This window comes from Sciurus vulgaris, assembly GCF_902686455.1.
Source record: "Sciurus vulgaris genome assembly, chromosome: 11".
NCBI lineage: Eukaryota > Metazoa > Chordata > Mammalia > Rodentia > Sciuridae > Sciurus > Sciurus vulgaris.
In genome coordinates, this window is record NC_136472.1 from 56,555,236 (window position 1) to 56,577,256 (window position 22,021).

A 22,021-nucleotide genomic window follows, 5' to 3' on the forward strand; every position below is an offset into this window, starting at 1 on the left:
TTAGAGATAGGGTCTCACTGAGTTGCTTAGCGCCTCCCTGTTGCTGAGGCTTGCTTGCTTTGAACTGGCGATACTCCTGCTTCAGCCTCCCAAACCACTAGGATTACAAGCATGTGCCACCATGCCTGGCTTGGGGCTATTTTTAAACAATAATAATGGTAAATTAATGAATACTTAATGTATGCTATATACTGTACTGAGAGAATTATACAGATGATTACAACTACATCAATTTACAAGATAGGCAATGGCTTCCCCATTATAAGGTTGAGAAACACAAGTTCAGAGATGTGAAATAGTTTGTCTCAGTCCACACCACATAGCTAGTAAATGGCAGGGCTGAGATTTAAACCAGGTACATGTGAATGTGAAATATATGTCCTTTTTATCATTACACATACCTCTCAATTAGAGCCTACAAATTGTTTAGAGACCATGTAGTGTAGTGGTTAAGCATCAATTCTGGAGCCAGGCTCTTCTGGCTTAAATATGAGATTTGTTTCTTCCTTACTGTAGGAACTGATGCATATCAATCTTTATTCCTCTAAACCTTCCACTTACCTTTGGGAAACTTATTTAAACTCTCTGCACCTTATATGTAGAATGAGAATAACATTAAGAACAACAATGTAAGTCCCTTCTAAAGGTTGAATAACTTAATATAGGAAAGTACTTAGAAAATTATCTGGCACACAATGATCCCAAAATTAGAATAAATATTATTATTCAAGAAAAATAATGCTATGTGCTCAGGTGAATATTTGATTGCTGTATTAGAATTATTTGTCTACTACTTTATGCTATAAGTGATTTGAACATTTGCCACTTTGATCTTAATCCTAATGGGGTTAAATCAAGGCTGTAAACTACTTACAAATACAGTTGAATTACATAGACTAGCCTTACTACTTTCAATATGGTCCTCTTGTGAAGAAACTCTTTTAGAACCTCCAATACATAAACTATAAAGATTGATATTATTTCCATTCCTTTATGTAACATCAACTACAGAGATATAAAGCATATAGCTTTATCTTCTCATGAAACAAACTTTATTGTCTCCATTTATAGACTCTGGAAGGATCTGAAGAGTCAGCAAACAATGGGACTTTGCCAACTTAAACATGTAGTCCTTTACAAGTGGCAAAGCTAGACCATATTCTAGAAACATTCTTGTGATTTGGAAACCATGCAGCAATGCTGAGCTCTGACAGGGCAAGCTTATACTCTTTACTTGCCCTGGGAGGGAGGGTTCTTGGCCACCTCTGTTCCTATCAGCTGCATATATACACTTCTATAAACATCTATAATGTTTGTTTTGATGTGCACATTCATTATTTGTAAAGTCCAATACCTCCCAGCTACTCCTATTTGTGAAATCTGCAGTGTTTGAATTTTGACTTAGAAATTGATCTGTAAAGGAAGGAAAAGTGCTTTTTAGAAAGTAATTCCTAATAGACAAAACTTGAGCCTGCTGGCTAGATTTTTCATTTTGTTCATTGATTAGCCAGTCAATTGGTAAGGAATATTTGAAACTAGCTAAGTACCCAGCATTGCACTAACTTAATATAGCACTAACTTAATAATGATTCTATACACATGAACTTTCAGCAAATGCTATAGTTGTAGAAGCTAGACACAAACATGAATAAATTAGCAAATAATTGTTATGCACACACACAGAGACCATGTGGCATATACATATAACACATAATGACATGCTAATCTTGATGTCATAGATTGAGCAAACAAAGCTCGGAGGAAAAGAGATTACTATGCATTAGGACCAACAAATCGTAGGGTATCTTTGAGGAAGGGACTTGAGGTTTGGGCAGATCAAGAAGGTAGAAAGTAGATTCCTGTTTTAGGATAAAGAAAACATGAATACATGGGGATAAGAATGGGGATGTTCAATAATAAAAAAAGGAGATCAGTCTAGGAATTTTCCCTGCCAGTAAAGAAAATGAAAGATAGTCAGGGGTGAGCAATATTTTGGAAGTCCTTAAAAGTCAGACTTCTTCAAATTCCACCAGCTCTACTTGCTTAATTTTTTTAGTCTCTCTTTAGCTGATAATGACAACAAGACAACAAGATCACCATGACAGTTAGCTTATGGTTTCACATTCACAGAACCAGTTTAACTTCAGGTGTCATGTACTTCATGTGGCCAGCCACCATGTGAGTCCTCTCTACATCTTGGCCCAGGCTCCTCCAGGGGCAGCACTTCTCGCCTTTCATGGGAGCTGTTCCTTTGTGAAACATCCTATTGCCAGAAAGGTCTTTTCCCTTAACTGAGCTATGTTCTACCTCTCTGTTACTTTGTAGGCAGGTTCTAGTTCTCTTCTTTGGTCTCTCTTAGAACAAATCTTTCCCTTATTAATGAGGACAATGATTCAAGCCTCTAAAGATATCTTTCTCCCAAACCTTCTTTCCCATACATCTAGTTTCACTATTTTCTTTAGATTAGGCTACCTACACTTTTCATTTGTTTTCCTCTCATTCACTAGTTTGGTTCATTCATTCGTTCATTCATTCAGTCCATGTATTCAACATTGGGTGCCGCCTTATATTTTAGGCATTGTGTAGTCTCTGGAGCCATGTCAGTGAAAATTTCTGTGCAGATGAAGCTTACATTCTAGTGGTGGAAGTCAGACAATCAATCAATAGAGAAATAAATAAATATAAAATAATAATAAGTGCCTTTAAAAAAGTATACTGGGAAAGAAGCAGGGATTTTCAGAGGATGGGTGTACTCTTAAATAGGATGAAACCTCGCCAAGAAGGTTTGAACAAAGACCCAAGCAGGTGAGAGAGCAAGCTCTGCATACATCTGGAGGAATAAGTGGGCAGAGAAAACAGCAATGCATAGGTCTTGAGGCAAGACTGTTCCTGACTGGTTCAAGATGAAATAAGAGGCCAGAATGACAGGAGAAAAGTAGAACAAGTAGGTGGGAAGAATAGTAGATGTCAGAGAGATAACAGGGATTACAAATGTGAGAAGACTTGCTGGCCATTGTGAAGACTTGGAACTTTGTTATAGTGTAGGGGAGGTCACAAAAGTGAGGTAGTAGTGGAATGATCATTGCTTGGATTGTGAAGCCATCAAGAATTATGGCAAGGGTAATAATGTTAGAGACCAGCAACTGTGAGTCAGAAGTCAACATCTTTGAGGAATGAGGGGGAATGACCAGCAAGAAGGAGGTAAGAGTATAGTGTGAGGCATAGTTTGGTAACATGAGATTCTAAGATGAAGTTTTTAGGAATTAAAAGTAGTTTGGAAGAGACAATGAGGCACTAGGAAGGGAGCTACCCCACTCCAGGTCCATTAGAATGAGAGGTGTAGAAAACAAACAGCAATTTTTAGGGGGGCTGAAGGGGAGCAGTGTCCTAAAGAGAGTCAAGTGACCATGAGAATAAGGTGTGACAGTGACATTGAATTCTAGAGGGTACATGGAGAGATTTCAGGAACTGGGGAAAGGAGGGAGTTTGGGTTAGATATAGTGTTACACAGTACCAAATGTTAGCCTTTGGGGACCTTTTTCTTTTTAGAGTAATTTCTCAGAAGATACTGACACTTTTCCACCTTGGATACCCTTCCCTATATGCACTGCAGTAGAGGAAGCCCTCTCTAGCCTGGGTAGTAGCCCAGAGAATTGTTGTACAATCTGTTGTTGCAAATGATCCTGAATGACTCCTGAGGGCCAGGGCTCATGGATAGTCCAGCCCATCACCTTGTCACTGTGTCCTTCCAGACCCAGAGTAAGCTCTCTGTGTAGTTTACTCCAACTTCCCAATGGGGAAAGAAAAGAAAATTATCATTGAGGACTTATTCTATATGTGTAATGCTTTACTTGTATGTTCTTACCTAATCGCCTTCACAGCCTGTCAGGTGAGTGCATCCTAACATTCTAACACTTAGATGAATAGAGGGAATGTGCATGATGATAATTAGCCTGCCCAAGCTCACACAGTCAATAACTGGGATTTGAACCCAAGTCTGACTCTGGACCCTGAGCTCTTTGTACTATACCACATACACTCCTTCCTATAAGGTCTTTTTGAGGCATAGCCATCTCTCACAGTGATACGTTCTCACTGTAGCATTCATATTCAACCTAAAACCGTTGTATGCCAATGTGAGACCCTTATGGGAGCCTATCATTTCTTATAACCCATGGAGTAGCCCCTGAGTTCAGATTATTGCCATTTCAGACTTTGGCACTGGCTGTGAGCTTAAAACAGCCCTCTCTTTCCACTACCCTGAAGTAGGCTTTTGAAAAACTCATGTGCCTCACTCCAGAAAGTAAGTTGTACAGATGCTGTATTTGCTTGTTTGTTTATTTTTAGCATTTCATTACCAACTTAATGTCCAAACATAGTCAAATATGTGAAGCCCAGCTTAGAAGATTTTGATTCTGATTCAAATTTTTCTGACAGTGTGAGCTTGCCTTTCTCATCCTAGTCTTGATATGTAGTAGAGAATTTGTGACACAAGGAAGAATTCAACTCCTGGCTGTGGAATCTGTATTCCTTGCACAACCAATTTAACCTCTGAACCTCAACTGGTCACTTCATCTGTAAAAGAGGGAAAATGATAGCCTGTGGTTTATTATAAGGACTAAGCATGATAATATGAAAGCATCTATGTATATAGTCCCTCCACACAGAGTAGGAACTCAAGTTAAATATATTTAGAAGACATGTAGATATAGATATTTTTATAAATGTACTTCAAAAATGACAGTCTGTTCTTGGTGAAAATAAATGTCCTTTGTGAAAAGAAAATGTCCCATTTAATAGTTTGTGTTAGTTGTAGAATTTAGATTAGCTTGCCAAATTGGAAAATCTGTAAAATGGGTTAATATTGCAGTGAGTTTTCACTCTATACCAATGATGTGATTAAGGTAAAAAAATTTCTATTGCACTTATCAAAATTTAGTTACCAATTCAATGAGGCATTTACTGATTTGGGCAGGTTAGAATGAAATTTAATTTGTGATAATTTACCCAAACTTAGCAAAATGTATATTGCTTTTTAAAATTATATTCAATGAGAGAGGGTAACCCAGTATTTTATAAGATGTGTCTATTTATAAATTTAGATTCCACTGTAATCTGCTTCTTTCATGCAACCAAACTCAACAAGTGGATTACAGAAATTATAGAAATTGGAACAATATCAGTGCTTAGTGTCACTTGGGTGCTGATAGGTTCTATAAAAGTCAGAAACTTTTATGAAATATAGCAAGCTTAGTATACTGAATCTCTAAATGATGGAATTCAAAAAATCAGTTGACAATATAGGTTCAAATTCTGGTTTTGCTGGTATTGAACACAATACCTGAAGCAAGGCTTTATTATCTTTGCAAAATGACAATTGTAAGTTAAATGAAATCTCACGCACACACACACACACACACCACCCCAGTATTTTACATGTTATGTTAGTGAAAGGTGAAGGAATTGTAATTATGTTCCATGGCAATCAGAGGATGTTTTCAATGGTAGTACGGACAGACATCGACAGTGTCTCTAAGCCATCACCATTCCTTCTCCTTCTCCTTGACTGGAGGGCAGCTGGCCTCTGTGAGGAAAGTATGATCCTCCTGGACATGCCAGAGTAGCTGGTAACAACAGATTTTCCTCCTCGATTCAGGTATCTTCCTGGGAGAATGAGGTGGACAGAGTTTCAGTGATAGTGTACAGGGTCAATAAGAATTGTCCAAGTGATAACTGGTCTGAAGCCAGGAGCACAAAATGGTGGAAGAGTCTTTCAAAACTTCCATGACCCCAACTTTTACAATACATGAAAAACAAGACTCAAAAGGGTAGTTACAATGACTTTTTTTTTTTTTTTTTGTGGTGCTGGGGATTGAACTCAGGGACTTGTGTTCGCAACACAAGCACTCTACCAACTGAGCTATCTCCCCAGCCCTACAATGATGTTTTGAAATGAATTTCAGCTGTGATTTACTGTCCCTAAAGACTGAGGACAACTTGGTGAATATTACATCTTTGAAAATATTATTTTAGGTATAGTCTCTAAGTTAAGTAGATCTTTAATTCTTGTGTTTCAGTTATAGTGCTTAAGTGAAATTAAGAGACAGAGTAACCATGTGTCCTTACAGAGGCAGACTGACCTTCACAAAAAGTGTGCTAAGTTTATGTAAACTAGGGTCACATTATGAAGAAGTGATCTTATATATAACAGGCCTTGGCCCCTGCTGGGATCTAAGATGAGGCTTCATGTCTGGTGGCTGTTATTCAGTTAGGTTGCAGAGCTCACCACTCTCTACTCCTGACTCCTCCAGCCCCAGTTCCAGCCTAGGACTCAGGCTAAGACATCCAAGATGATTCTTCCACAAGGCTCCTGCCCAAATAAGTAGACATTTGCATGGATACCAAATAAATGCTTTGCTAAATCTGATTCTTTGGGACGTAATAGGTTCTTTCACATCTTGATGAAGAAGACACCAATCTACTTAATAGTGTCATTATAATATGTTTCATGCCACTGGTCTATTAAAAAATGCTCTTGGGGTTCTTTAAAAAATGATCTCACATGTCACTTGGTGGTATTAACTATAGCACCTGTTCTTAATGTCACGTGTTAGCCAGGCCTTGCCATATTTGCCAGCATAAAAGAGTTCTGCTTTATGTTGCAAAACCATCAGTAAATTGCTCTATTATGCTAATTTAACCCCCAACCATAGCATCAGGGAGAGTGCCAGGACTCCTCCAAGGAACAGTTGTCACATTTTGTCACTTGCTTAGGATATTAAAGAGGGCACCCCTTGGACAAGTGTGGGGAATAAAGTCCAATGTCACATGGAGGAACGTTCATAGATATATTTATAGAGATATTTCCCCTCTATTTCATTTTATTTTTTGAATCTATACAGGCAACAGCCTCAGATTCCAATCACCACAGGAACAGGTGTTGTGTATCCTGGTGCTATTACTATGGCAACTACCACACCGTCACCTCAGATGACATCTGACTGCTCTAGCACCTCCGCCAGCCCAGAGCCCAGCCTCCCAGTCATCCAGAGCACTTATGGTATGAAGACAGACGGCGGAAGCCTAGCTGGAAACGAAATGATTAATGGAGAGGATGAAATGGAAATGTATGACGACTATGAAGATGACCCCAAATCAGACTATAGCAGTGAAAACGAAGCCCCGGAGGCTGTCAGTGCCAACTGAGGAGTTTTTGTTTGCTGAATTAAAATACTCTGACATTTCATCCCCCTCCCCCAACAAAAAGTTCTTAAAGAGCCCGCATGCATTTGTGGCTCCACAATTACATCAGCAGAATGGTCTTAATTGTTTCGTAAAGTGTGAGACAGATTAAGTTTTCCCTGATTTTTCATGAACTTGAGTTTTTTGTCGTTATTGTTATTGTTGTTGTTGTTGTTTTTTAATTTAGGTGAAGACATATTAAATATGAGACACCAGGACTTGAAAACTTATCTCAACCCATAGCTGTCTTACAAGTCTTATATTTTTGTCTTACTTTTTTTTTTCTTTTGGATGTTGATAAAGGTTTAAGTTACTGTTTTAGATGGGGTTAAACATTCTCACTCAGGTATGCTGTGCCGGCCTACAGGTTGTGAATGTGTTTTTATTCTGAATTACTTTAGAAAACAACTGAGGATTTCGTATCGTGAAACAGGACTAGTCCACAGCGTGTGCCGCTGCGTGCAGAGCATATTCAGAAGGCCTCGGAATTCCATTTCTCCGTGTGTAGAGTTAAACTTTGAATGTGCCAAACTTTTTCATAACTTTTGAATCTTAATATTTTGAAAGTCTTAAAGGAGACACTGCAAAGTCTTAGACAATCTTTGGCATCTTAAAATAAAATAGCAAACCACACTTTCTTTTTTTTTTCCAGAAAATGGTAAAGTACTCAGGAATCTGGAGACAAGATATTGTAAGGAATGAACAAGGTTGCCACAGTGCATGTACCCAATTGTGTTTGCCTCTTGACGTGCCATCAGTGCGTGACGTGGTATGACATATACACACCAGAGCCATCACCACACCAGATACCGACCTGGTGGTCTTCTCTGCCCGAGACCACCTCTCACTACATCCATTATCCCTTTGCCTTTAACCCTGACATTCAGTCTTAACACGTTTTCTCTTAAATAATTTATTCATTCCAGAATGTCAAGGGTCCACTTACTATTTATTTAAAAAAATTTTTGTTGGTGGCATTAATTTAATAATTCTTGTTTTTCACCCTCCTTCCCTGAAGAACTTTTCAGCCCTTTTCACCTCCTTCTCCTGCTAGATACAAAAGATGTACATAGAGATTTTATGTCCCCAGAGCATCTGGAAGCATTTCTGAAACAAGATACTATCAAATACCTATATTATTGTTTTTAAAGATGAGTGTATATCTGGCTACAGGGCTGTGTTATATGGGTCTAGGTGTACAGTCTTACACTTAAAACAGGTATGCCCCTGAGGTTCACTGTGACCTCAAGTTTTTTGCCAGAGTTTCCCCCGATTCAGTTTGCAACAAGTGGTAGGATCTGCATTGGTGGCATTTCCTCTGAAATTTGTTCAGCAGCAACGGTCAACAATGGTGGCTGCCAGGCGGGAAGGCAGCAGAATTCTGCAGCCAGACCTGAAGCCCAAGGCTTGTGGGCCATGTACAGTCTACATGCCACTGTCATGGGCTGGCACCCTTACACCAGGTTGCCTAGCTGGCACATCCAGGGAGTTCTTTGCAAGTTCCAGGATGAAAGAAGCCAGATGATATTCTCAAAGCAAAGACAGAGGCAAATAGTCATGGAACATTCAGAGAACGAAAGAAAACCATAGGGAAGGAGAAGGGGGGGGGAATACATTCCCTATATGGCATGTTCCTACTGTCAATTCTGGGGAACAGATAGCTCATGGGACAGCAGACCTCTGGCTGACTCCCTGTATCTAAGATGACAAAATGAACTGCACTTGTCACTCAAGGAGTGCTCTGGAGATGTGCTGCTGGACTAGGAGGCGGTGAGGTTTCATTCCCCATCTCCTAACTACAGGGAGCTCTGCTACGCCATTCAGACCTTTCTGAACCCAAGGCCTGTTGCCTGTTGGGAGTCTCTCCCAGTGTGGTTCAGTTGGACAGTCAGTGAATGGGACAGTTTGCCTCATGGGACAACCCAGAATCTGATCATCCAGACATAGGAATGGCCCCATCAGATTTCTTGAGCCATTTTGTCACTTGGAAGAAAATAGTATACCTTCATATTTATTTAAAGAGTGCTCCAGGCCATACCTAATAGCAATAAATAGGTCGAGCCGAGATGTCACCGGCTCTGTCATTAGCTGGGAGTGCTCTCTATAAGCTGTTTAAGGTACTTATAGGGATGTTTTGTTCTTAATATTGGTTGGGGATTGGAACTTTGTTCTTGTACATTTATTTCAAATGAGGAGGAGGTCATTTTTCTTAAAAAAATGAGTATTTATTATGTCTTACTGATTTCTTTGATTATATACCTCTCCTCCTCAGTTCATTCTCATGTTTTCTCCCCTTTCTCTTTGGTTTTGGCTTTTGCTCTTACTCCTTTTTTATTGTGCTGCATAGGTAGCGTGTTGTATGGCTAGCATTGTATTGTATGTAATTAATTTTGCACAAAGGCGAACATTTAGCATAGTAGGTTAATTTTGTTTGTTTTTATGACCATGCCAAAATAATATTCTGGGCTGGTGGAGAACAAAGGACTGTTCTTTAGGACTGAAACTTGATTTTGCTTGTAGTAAGAAAAAAAAAAAAAAAACAAAAAACACACACACTCACAGATGTTGTTTCGTAAGTGTTATAAGCACTGGATATAAATGGTATTTTTTATCACTTCTGACTAATGTGAAACTGTTGTACGAAAACTACACGAACAAAAGTCATCTGTTTCGACTCGTGTGGGCTTGCCTCACAGTTGCCGGATTTGAGTCATTTTTATGTCTTGTTATTTCATTTATTTATGCAAAATACATGTGTGTATGAACACTTTGTTTTAGCTCCAGCTCTGCCTCAGTACTGGGTGCAGTAACTTCTAGCCATTTTCTTAAAAATGAAAGGCTATTCAGGAATGATCTGATTGTAAACGTCTCTTTCATTGGCTCAGACAGTAATGCTGTATTTGCATCTAAATTCTGCGCATATTCAGTTTATTCTATTTATTAGCCAAGTTTGGCTCTAAATATCCATGGAAATTAAGAATGACAATCATCGGGATCACTTCATTGTATTTCAGTGGGGCTTAAACAAAGTTCTTATGACTTTACCATCTCATTTTAGAGTTTTCTAATTGTGTAAATATAACATAGAAATAGAATTTATTTTTGGTTCATGAGTACTTAGTGAGATATAAATTATGTATTTCTTTTTTGTTCTCTATCCATATGTGTTGGTCCAAACTAGAAGTTGACGAGTCACTGTACTTGCTGGGGACAGTGAATTATCAGCTACAGTGAGGGCAGCGTTCATCCTGCAGCTGGGCCAGCAAAGCCCTACACTCGGGTACTTACGCAGTTTTCAGCCCGCTGTCCACAGACTCAGACTTTTCCCTTTTTTCCTTAAAGAGAGTGGGTGAATAGAACATAATAAATTTCCAGTACAGCTAGGAGAGAGTCAATTTGCTTTGTGAACCCACACAAACCTTATAAGATAGTTCTGTGACCATTTAATAGTGAGAAGCATAATGACATTTTAAAGGCAAAAATTTGCCTCTGTGATTGGCCATGAATAACGTCCCACCATGCCAGTTAAAGAATGTTGTCACCTTTTTTTCAGTGCTCCCTACTTGAAGGTATCTTCAAATCAAAGGTAAAAATTAGCTCCATTTAATTTAAAAACGTACAGGATTAGGGTTTTCTTTGTCATTTGTGATAGGGACACTGGTAGACAATCCTTTCCTTAAAAAAATGGGGGGGGGGCATATAGAATAGGAAGGATAAGAAGGAAGGAAGAAAGGATGGAAGGAAAGAAGTGAGAGAGAAAGAAAAGTTCATCTGCGGACATGAACAGTCAGCCTGGCAATTTCTCTACTTCGCCGGCAGATTCCAGGCAGTGTCCTTTGCAGGGAGGTGTGGAAGCTCTGTTGTTTTCACGAGGACCCAGCTCAGCCTTTCAGGAGCACATCGGTTTGCTTCATTTGGTATTTGATACTCTGCAGCCTTGTCCTGGGACCTGATTTGATTTGCCAGGGTCCTGACACAGACTCCCAGGCCAAGTTCTAAATTCAGGTGTGGGCTCACAGTGCTATTGAGCTGGTCAAATTTTGACCTCCCTTGGACATAAGCCCCATGGGAGCCTGGGGTGTTTAAAAAGGGTGTGATCTCTCTAGGGCTGATATTAAAGGCTGCTTTCTTTGCCTTATGAAGCCAGGCTGCTTCTTTGGAGCACGCCCTCCTGGGCCAGGAGCACGGGGCTGGCTGAAAGCAGGGATTGTTTCGGGGAAGCCCATCTGCCCTCAGCAGGAAGGCAGCCTGGAACTTGAACACCACAGCCCGAGCTGCTGCTCTCGATTTACTCATTTTGCAAAGAGCTGATCTGTACCAACTTATTAGGGAAATGAAAAAGAATCACTTCGCAGTTTTAAACCATTCAAGAAGTCCTGTACCAAGTGCCAACAACTGCAAAGGAATGCAGCTAGAGGAATGTATTGAAGTTATTACTGGGTCTTCCTTTTTAATGAGAAAGTGACAAAAATGGTTGCCGTAGCCTCGCCTGATGTCATGCACGTTCATCCAAGGATTGAGTTGGCACTTAAGCTCACTTCTCAAAATATAATAATATCATATGACCTCATTTGTCCTTCTACAAAAGCACTTGCATCATTTCCTCAAGTCACCTGCCCCCGATGTGTTTTTCTCCTCAATAAACAACTTCTGTTACTCCTGCCAATCATGTTGTTTCTGATGCCACATGCTATCGAACGTTCCCCCTACTGATAATCATTGAAAATATTGATATGCAAATACATTTATTTCCCTTTCATCCCCATCTCATCTTTTCCTTTAGGGAGAGATTGCTTTCAAAAAACTCATGGACAAGTATTTGGAATGCTGGTACCTTGGGGGCAGAGGGAGGGGTGGGTGGGATAGGAACAGAAAGGTAATGCTTCCTGCAGATACTCTTCCAATCCGTGTCAGTGGCAATAGGAACACTTGAAGGCAACTCAGTGACATATCTTGCTCAGTAGTTTCTTATTCCTGAAGAACCGCAAGCATAAAGTGAGGCCTCAGTGCTGGTGCTCTTGGAGTATGGGGAATGTGCAAATATTTACCTGTTTTGTATGCTGCACATTGCAGATCTGCTCATGTGCATTCTCCGTTTGTCTTCCTTTGTCATGTGTGTTTTTGCTTTTTTAAAAGTGCAGTCTTTATTGTACCCTTCTCCAGCTTGTAGCAAATTAGAATGCTTAGCATTTATGTTCATTCATTATTGTATTTGCCATGTAAAATTTTTATTACCTTAGACGAGCTTATAAGCTGTTACTACATAACTTATCTTACTGTAACTCTTTTATTTCCTGACATTGTAATTTGTTTGTGATGTATATTGTGAGATTGTATTCTATGTTAATTTAATCAGCACAATTCACTGACATGCTGGACTGACATGCTGGCTGCTGTTTCAAAGTGTAAAGTTTGTGTAGGGCTGTTGGGACAACTGTAATTCTGTTGTCAAGGTACTGTGCTTTGGTTCCTATAGCAACACTGTGGGTGTGACCCTTGAGACTCTAGGGGCATCTAATACACCCTGGAGCAAATTTTAACTGCAGATTTTCTTTGTAGAAATTCTATGTATAACACAGGTACCTACTTGGCCCATGGCTGGTAACTATTTGGGCAATTAGAAGAAACAAAAAAAACAACAAAAAAAAAAACCCATAAAAACTAGTGTCTATTGCTGCTTTGAATATGTTTGAAAGTCTGAAAATGTAAATAGTTTATCAAAAAAAAAAAAATCTTGTACAGTCCAGTGTAAAGTTTTTAAATGACCTTAAGGGTTGCCATCACATCTTTCTCACACTCTCCTCTTGATATTGAAAAAAAAAAAAAGTTTGCTAAGGATTCAAGAAATGGGAAAAAAGAGAATGTCTTTAAATTTAAAGGAATTGATCATAGTTCTTAGCTTTGTTGCATACACAAACCTCTTGGATTTTGTTGTGCAGTATTGACGTGAGATAAAACTCAACTCATTGAATAATCTTTCAGTGGTACTTTTCCAAGTCTTCCCCTCCTCTGCCTCATAATTAAGGGAAAAGACAAAATTGAAAGATGCACTCTTTGTCTATCCTGGTGTATGTTGGCACCTTAGCTACTTTTTTTTTTTTTTTTTTTTTTCCATTTTGCACAAGGTGCTTTCCTGATCTGTCAGACATGCCATCCTTGGGTGATAAATGTATATGCCATGATGGGCTTAGGCCCGCAGGGGAGTGTCTATAAGAACTGCCTATTTATGCTCATTTACCTCAAGACTGTCCTCTCTACCCTAATCTAGTTGTCATCACTCCATCTTTTGTACTGCTGTTGACACTTACCAATTAAAGATAAATTTTGTTTTATGACCTCTGTGTATAGCCTCATCTGTGCCCTGAAAACAGTTCCCCTCTGGATCCAACAGGCCCCAGGCTTGCCACCACCTGTGACTGGAGCCCACAGAGCTCCATCTCTGCACCACGGCTCCTACCTGGTGGGAGGGAGAAAGCACCCAACACCTTGAACCCCTTGGCCTGGAAAGACTTGCCTGCTTTTTTCATCTCAGAACATACGCTGGTGCAGCAGGAAATGCTTGTGGATTTAGATGGGAGCAATAGGATCCAAGGTGGATTTTTGTCAAGAGAAGATGAGAGAGAATGTCACTGCCTATTTTCCTGACTTCTTCATGAGAGCAAAAGTTTCAAAAGCTCAGAGCATCCAGCTAAGATTCATTTGATGGGATCTCCAGGACCTGCCTCTCACCTCACCCTGGCTCCAAGCCCAGCAGCCACAGCAGATGGGCTGCACTCGGGATCCTTCCCTCCACCATGGGTGGGATGCTTGGCTCATCTTTAAACTGCTTCTGCCTCATATAAGGAAGCTCCTATCTCATTGCACCCGGTGCAAAACTCAGTTTCTAGTGACTTGGCTTCTAAGTGTACCCAAAGCTATTTCTTGGTGCCTAGAAAGTCTGAGGGCAACACTGGCATGGGCAGGATCCTGAAAGGAACCTGTGAAACTAGCCACTCAAATGCTGCGAATGCTCCAGATTAGTGACCCATAGCTGCCATGAGAAAGAGACAGGGGAGGCACTGCTGCTGCTTCTTTTGATATTCCCTATGAAAAACGCCTCATTATAGAAAAGGATTTGTGAAACATTCTTTATTCGAGGCAAATTGTAAGACCAATACAAGCTGCTTAAAGTTCTGAAAACCTGGCATCCCAGGTTCCTCCTTCCTGCCCTGTGGGTGTTTTTTTTTTTTTTTTTTTTTTTACAGCCTCAGAAAGCCTAGGGTATTAGATTAAGAACAACGTGGACTTGAGGAGTCACGGAGGCCTGGCTCAGCCACTTGCCAGTTGTGTGACCTTCCCTGAGTAACTCCTCTGAGCCAGAGTTTTCCCCTCTGTAAAATGGGATTGTAATCCCTACCTATTAGGGTATTAGGGGTATGAAATGAAATGGCAGAATTAAAACATGTGGCTGCAGGCCTGGCTCCTCAGCCCGGAGAATGTCTAAGCCAGAAGGGAGCATGGGTCACCAACTGAGCCAAGAGAAGGGCCTGCCTAAGTTCTTGGCTCACACGGAGTCCCATGTGCGATTACCCCAGTCTTCCTTTCCCTGTCACCACCTCTGTTTGGTAAATTCCCACTTGCCTTTCAAACACCCTCCAAATATCACCCCCACCTCTGGATGCTTCCCCAGACTCCCAGTTTCAAGCTCTTCCTCAGGGTTCCCATGGCACTTTTAAAGGACCTTTCCAATCTGCTTTTTGCCACATCATAATGATTTGTCTCTTCTGCTAGATTATGAGGGATGGGTGCACTGAGAGTCTTTGCTTCAGGAATATACACAGTTGGGTACATGTGTCTCTGAGTCTAGAGCTGCAGCTCCATCCTTCCTCCTAGGCATCTTGGCTAGAATTGTAGAATGTGGAAAGGAACAGACTGAAACAGGAAACTTTTATGGGTTTGCCTTACCCTTTCCTTGACCTCCCAGGTACCCAAGGTTACTCTTCACTCCTCTCTGAGACAAGAAGTACCGAAGGCCCGTCTCCAGGCCTCTCACCTAAAAGGGAACCCAACTGCCTTTCCTTGGGGTGGAGGAGGGCAAGGAGCCCAACTGTGTGCAGCTGTTCACCCCATATCCTCTCCTTCCTTTCTGGAAAAAGAAACCCATGATCCAGGTAATGGTCTTTCCTTAAGAGCACTCGAGAGCTTTGTTTTCTCAAATATGGTACACAGGTACCCCTGAAAGCACTCCATGGGGTACTGAGAAGCAAGCCTCAGGATAGGAGACTCATTGCCTTCTCTATCCTCCTGGTCAACAAGCATCATGAGGTGGGTAGGTTGAGGGTCACTGTCCTTGATTGGAGGCTCAGGAATAGGACATGACCCAAAGTCACAAAGAGATTAACTGGCAGTGCCAGAATGCACACTTGTGGTTTTTAATTCTAAAGACAGAGTTGATGATATCCCATATGGCCCCACAGTAGGTCTTTGAAATTGTGCATTATTGGGGCAATCAAAGATGTTTTAAAATGACAATAATTGATACTAGGAGCCAGAAAGTACATACAAAAATAATTTAGCATTTTTCAGGCTCAAGAAATAATAGTTTGATGATCCAACAATATCGATATGACCTATATCATCAACTAAACCCAAAAGGTTAGACTGAGAGAAACAGGGTCAACTTTAATTTACTAAGTACAATAAATTAGGTTTCAGACTTTGGATTAAGATTAATCAGCTAATGGATATTATTGTACATACCCAAAATAGGTCTACAGAAGCAAGGAAAATTATTAGTACATTCTTTTATTTGAATCATTTATCATTCTATTTTAAAGTTCTTATCACATGTTAATTTTAATAAAAACTCAGCTTTTCCATTATAAGTATTATTACATGAAAAAGATAAGTGAGCTTGGGTCCATTTTGTGAAATGCCAAATGTGAAATGTAGATATACTTTTGGAAATGAAAGAAGCACTGATGTTATTGATGAATAACACAGACGTGTAGAAAAGTTAGGCACAATAAATGTCAAAGAGTGAAATGACCACAGAAATATAGTCAAGATCCTGATCCATGAATAAGCCAATTTTTCTTCTATGATGTGACATTGCACTGCCCTGAATCACACTTAAGTTATAATCTATTTTTTTGTAAAAAAAAAAAAAAAGAACGATTCTTATATTCTATATTTGGATAAAAATCCTTATGAAATCACATAAATGCTTTTGTTGACCATTTTAAAGAAATAATTCACTTTGTTTATGAATAGTTAAAATAACACCTGCTAAATATATAGGTTTGAGCCACTGGAGAAATCAGAGGCAAATTTTCCAAGCAGCCATCTCCCCTTAGACAGAACACAGGAGGGCATTCTTGTAGAAAAATTACAGAAAGTCTGGGGCCTGGTACCTTGATTTTTTCACCTGTGGAGGTAACTGCACCTGCCCTGCAACTCCTACACAAGTGCCAGAAAGGCAGGGAGTCCCTGTGCTGGGGGTGCCAACGCAGCATGCTTGCCCTGGATAGAGCTATGGAAAACACAAGTGGTTCTGGGCCTTAAACTGTGTCAGATAAGACACACCAAGGGATAAATACTGTGTCTATAAATACAGCCCAAGAACCTGGATCACTTTTCAGACTGTTGAATTTCAAATGCCTGCCAAACTGAGTGTGATATCTGCAACTCCACTGCAAAGGGTGGGCAAAAGTCCAATTAACTTACAAAAAAATCTGGGAAGTGACGACCAGAAAAGTTAAATTGTCCAATCAAAACTTGGAACTGAACTTAATTTTACAAGTTTTAATATGATGGTAGGAGGAAATTAAATGTAACCAAAATCCCATTCAACTCCACAATAATGATAGACTAGAGAAATACAGGACTTACTAAACAAAGTTGAAGGCTCATGGATTTCTCTACTATAGTATTGGGGGTCTGACCACTCAGATATGTGAATTGCATCCATTTTTCTGATTGGCCATCTGGGAGGTGGGTAATTTAGAGAGCTGAAGACACCTGTGACCCCAGAAACAAAGCAAATCCTCACAAAGCTTTGATGAACTCAAATACAGCATTATTTAGATTTTATTTATTTATAATGACTGCAACACAAACTGCTTATGCATCAAAAAGTGGTTTACAAAATTGAGAAAGTACCCAGAGAATATGGCTTCAGTCCTGGCTGAATACAGGTGTTCAAACAGCAGCATTTACACTTGGCCTCTGTCTCTATGCTCGGTTCATATTAGCTCTGTTCCTGGGCAGGCTCTTCCATAAGACATCCTGCTGCAGTTCCAGATCTGTAGTGTCTCAGCTTTAAATTCAACCACAAGAGGCCTTCTCTGTCTTGTATGTTTTCTACCAACATACATGAATTAAGTCTCCTAGGTTTAGTTTGCATCATATGACCATGGCTACAGTCCAGGAAATGGAACAAGATCAACTCCTCCCTTTGAGCACATAGACTGAATAGATGAAGGCGCTCCCAAAGGAAAACCAGCTTCCCAGGAGGAGGGTGCTGGGCTGTCTCTGAAGTTCTATACAGCATGGGCTTTATATGAGAAACAAGTTGGAAAGCCAGACTCAGTACAGAAGGGATGCTGACACAGCCAAGTGACTGTGGCAGTGTGGAGACTCTTGTGTCATTTGCAGCCTGGTTCTAGCTCTGCCTGTAAATCTTTAGTGAACTGTAGCTAATCTTCAACTGCTGGTTCATGGGAATTATCACACAGAATGTCCATTTTTGAGTAGACCAGGCCTGTGGTCAGGGTATTGTCCATCCTGTTTCTTTGGTGGCAATAGCAGAGGGCTGGCACAGAGCAGATGCCCACTGAAGCTTCTAGAACCTCTAGAACTTCTACTGCTATGACTGAGACTAAAGTTCACAGAATAAAACTTGATTTTTTTTTTCTTGCATAAAAATAATACTCTTCTAGAGTCTGGGTTTACTTTGGCAGCACCAGGAAATTAAGCCCAGACAGGGTTCAGGTGTGTTCCTTAGGTGTGCTGAATTCTCCTGGTCCTCTTGAAGATTGAGATTAATAAATGAATGAAGGGATTCTGGGCTGGGTTAGGTCTGAAAAGAAGCAGGCCAAGTTCCAAAATCCATGGAAGGAGGAAGAGCAATACTCAGATATATTGAAAATGTTTCCCAGACATTTAATTAATTCTGGCCCCATAAATTGAGAAGCCTTGTCCTGAAGCAGGGTTTTCAACTGCAGTTACCTTTTGAAATCATCTGGGATACTTTAGGTCCTTTATATGCTGGTGAGTGTTAACTACTTGAAATGTCCAAAAGGTCTGGGTTAATTGGTCTGAAGCACAGCATGGCAATTCAGATGGCAAAGCTGAGACCCATAGGGTAGTTAGCAGATCTGGGAGAGAAGAATGTGATCCACTCTGGGGAAGTACGTGAGAATGAGAACAATGCAAGTGGTACAATGTGGCAGACCAGGAATTCTGACTCTATCTCTAAGCTGCTGTGTGTTGTTCAGTGGGTCATTTAACTTCTCTAAACATCATCTTCAATATCTGTAGAAGAGGGATAAGAATTCTTACCCCACAGTGTTGTTAAGAGCATTATGTGGAATTATTAATTTATTTGTTTATTTTCAAAAGTTTATTGAGATGCCCGCTATATGTCTGGTATTGTTCAAAAGCCAGGATAACATATTTGAAAAGAGGACAGACTGAGGTGCCTACTCACAGAGTTGACACTATGATGGAACAGCAGGACACCACATAAAAGAATAACAATTTTAGAGAATAAGGAAGGCCATGAAAAAAAGGTAAAGCAGAATGAGGAGGATGAGGTTGTTTTGAGAGGATGACCAGGGAATTCTTTCTAAGGAGGTGGCATTTGGGCAACAGTTTGAATAATGAGAAAGATCCAGTCATACAAAGGAAATTCTAAACAGAAAGAGCAGCAAAAGGGGGTGGGGAGGAGAAGGAATTTTTATTCCAGGAGCAGAGGATCAAATTACTTGGAGCATAGGGTTTTGGGAGAAGAGATTGGCGAAGACAGATATTGTGGAATTCTTACAGGTCTTCCTAAAGGGCTTCATCTTCCAAAAGCATGAAAGGGACACAAATTGTACACTGCAGATTTCTCTTCTGTCAGGTGCCTTGTTTCCTAGATTCTGTGTCTTTTCTCTTTCATTGTTTATTCTCCCGCTTTGCTGGAGCACATCCTCCAGGTGATTCTTGAAAAAGGATACATGGGAAGTCATCAGTCTTTTTTCTTTTCTCTTCTTTTCTTCCCTCCTTTCCTTCCTTCCTTCTCTTTGCTTTTCTTTGAGGCTTAGTGTGTCTAAAATATTTTTATTCTACCTTCACACTTTGTTAATGATTTCAGCTCATAGAATTCTATGTTGGAAATTATTTCTCATTGAAAAATTGAAGGCATTGCATTATTATCTTCTAGGTAACAGTGTAGCTGTTGAGAATTCTGGATGTTCTGATTCTTGTTCCTTGGCTTGCAGCACTTCTCTGTTACATTTAATAGTCTGTTGACCACCTGCTAAAGTTTTAGTGCTAAGTTCTCCTCCATTTCTTTGTCCTCTGGATTTGTGCCTTTAAAAACTCCCCTGTTCTGTCTCTCTCACAGCTTGAAAGACCTTGTCCTCAGGGTTTTGAAATTTCATGATAATTGTGTAGGTATAAATCTATTCAGGTATAAATCTATTCATTGTGTTGTGCTGAGTATTCAGTGGGCCCTTTCAAACTGGAAATTCAGATCCTTCAGTTCTGAAAAGTTATCGTGAATTATTTCTTTAGTTTATCCTCACAGTTTTCTCTATATCTTTCTCAGGAACTCATAATACTCAATATCAAACCTCCCAAGTTTGGTCTTTGATTCTCTATTCTATTTTAGATTTTTGTTGTTGTTGAAAAAATACCATTTTTTTTCCTTCGGAATGTCAATTTTTTTTTTTTTTTTTTTTTTTTTTTTTTGGTGTCTGTATCGTCTTCTAAATTTCCAAGTGCTCCTCTTTGTTCTGTGAAACTTTCCTTTTTCCTGGCATACTAGTTTTGTTTTTATGGACAGGTTTTAACTTTTCCCATTCCTTTGAAAATATTATTTAAAATTTTTAATATAATTAATTTTTTTCCTTTTATATCTTATTTTCTCCTAATTGCTTCACTCGGTCACTCATTCATTCATCCATATCATCAGTGCTTACTATATCCTTGGCAACTAAGAACTTGGCTCAGGAAACAACACGAAGATTTCAGCCTCTTGCAGATTACCTTTTAGTCACCTATTTTGTTGCATTTTTGTTTGTTTTAATATCAGAGACTTTCCTAATGGATCTGGTGGACCTCGCTCTCTGATCGTGTTTGAGGATGATGTTGAAAAAAAATCCAATAGGAAGTTTTATGTATGAGGAAGGGACTTGTGTTAAAATCCTTAATGTAAGTGACACGGCTGAACTTCTGAGGTCAGCATCTTTAGGTTTTCTCCAAGATTCATTCACCCAGAGAAGAGCTTCAGGGCTCCGCCTGTGGCCTACGCCGGCTGCCAGTCCTCCCAGGATCCAGCGTGCAGGCAGCGCCTGCGCCGACTTCCGGTTAACCCGCACTTCCGGTGGCTGATGAGCCGCTTGAGCCGGGAAAGGCACTTCTGGCCCTGGGAGAGGATCCTGCTTCTACTTAAACAGACTTGCAGTCCCTTCCTCTGACTTGGCGTCATCTCTGCTTTCACCTCCAGGGACGTCGGTGCAGTTCCTGGGCCTTTATTCTGAAGTTTAGAGATGCCGCCATGTACCTCATTTGCCTTTGGCCTTCTGACTCTGCTCAGGCTTCAGCTTCGCTGCGCCCCTGGGTGAGTGGACCTTTCACATTCCGCTGCCCCGCAGCTCAGCTTTTAGTGCTACGGTCTCGTCCACGCTGCCTTACCTCTGGGTTTCTGCCTTTGAAAACATCTCTTTACTAATGTGTAGGGATGTTTCAGGAGGATGCCAAACCACAGTGTATACGCTCACTCGGACATTTTTAGCTGCCCTCAGACTCCTGAATTTAGTTTTTTTGCACCTAGGTTGAACCAGATACAGAGTTAGGAATTTTTACCTACACTGTTGTAATGAATCCTAACAATGAAATGTCCTAGAAATAGAAAGACTTAGAGTAAGTTGACAATGATTCACTTAATTCAACTTAAAGAGAATTGATTAAGCATCTATTCTTTACCTCAAACTCTGCCAGATGCTGAATTCATGTCAACTTTCTGTCATCTGAACCTGAAACTTGGGACTCACCTTAGACTCTTCCATTGCCCTTGTCACAGCCTGCAACTTTTATCTCCTCGATAATTCCACACTATTCCGCTGCTTTCTGGATAGCCCCCTTTGGTCCCAGACATTGCGTTTTCTTTTCTGGAACTTGCAGTAATGTGTTACCTGGACTTTGTGCCTCCAAGCCCCACAAGTCCCCTCCAGCCAAGATCATCTTCCTAAACTGCAAATCTGATCACATCACTTTTGCCAAAAAACTAAATGTGGAGGACATTACCACTGCACACTGATATCTGCCACAGCTCCTGACCGTCATCTTCACGCAGGGAAGTGCCTAATTCATTTACATGTTCTCAGCACTTAGCACAGGGCCTATATCCTAGTCAGCATCCAAAATGTTTACTGGGCTGAATTAAACATGATCCAAGTTGTCAGGAATTTACATTCCACCTCTTCAGTCAGTTTGAAACCACTGATTCCAGGACTGCAGATGCCTTCCAGTTGGGTCCAGTGGTGGCAGACTTGCCTGCCAATTTCCCTTTCAGTTTTTGGTTGCCCTCTAT

General features: G+C 40.3%; 1 protein-coding gene and 1 long non-coding RNA gene across 48 annotated transcripts in view; both read left to right on the forward strand.

Moving 5' to 3' along the window:
- Positions 1-13,577, forward strand: part of SOX6 (SRY-box transcription factor 6) — a 551,842-nt gene extending 538,265 nt beyond the window's left edge. For all 47 annotated transcript variants that reach the window (XM_079103752.1, XM_079103737.1, XM_079103729.1 and 44 more), the window contains one exon: positions 6,903-13,577. In XM_079103752.1, the coding sequence (XP_078959878.1) occupies positions 6,903-7,206 (304 nt within the window). In that variant the 3' untranslated portion in view covers positions 7,207-13,577. The remainder of the gene's footprint in view (positions 1-6,902) is intronic.
- Positions 13,578-20,792: 7,215 nt separating this feature from the next.
- LOC306639990 overlaps positions 20,793-22,021 on the forward strand; it is a 38,302-nt gene continuing 37,073 nt past the window's right edge. The window contains exon 1 of the long non-coding RNA XR_013757715.1: positions 20,793-21,049. This is a non-coding gene — a long non-coding RNA (uncharacterized lncRNA). The remainder of the gene's footprint in view (positions 21,050-22,021) is intronic.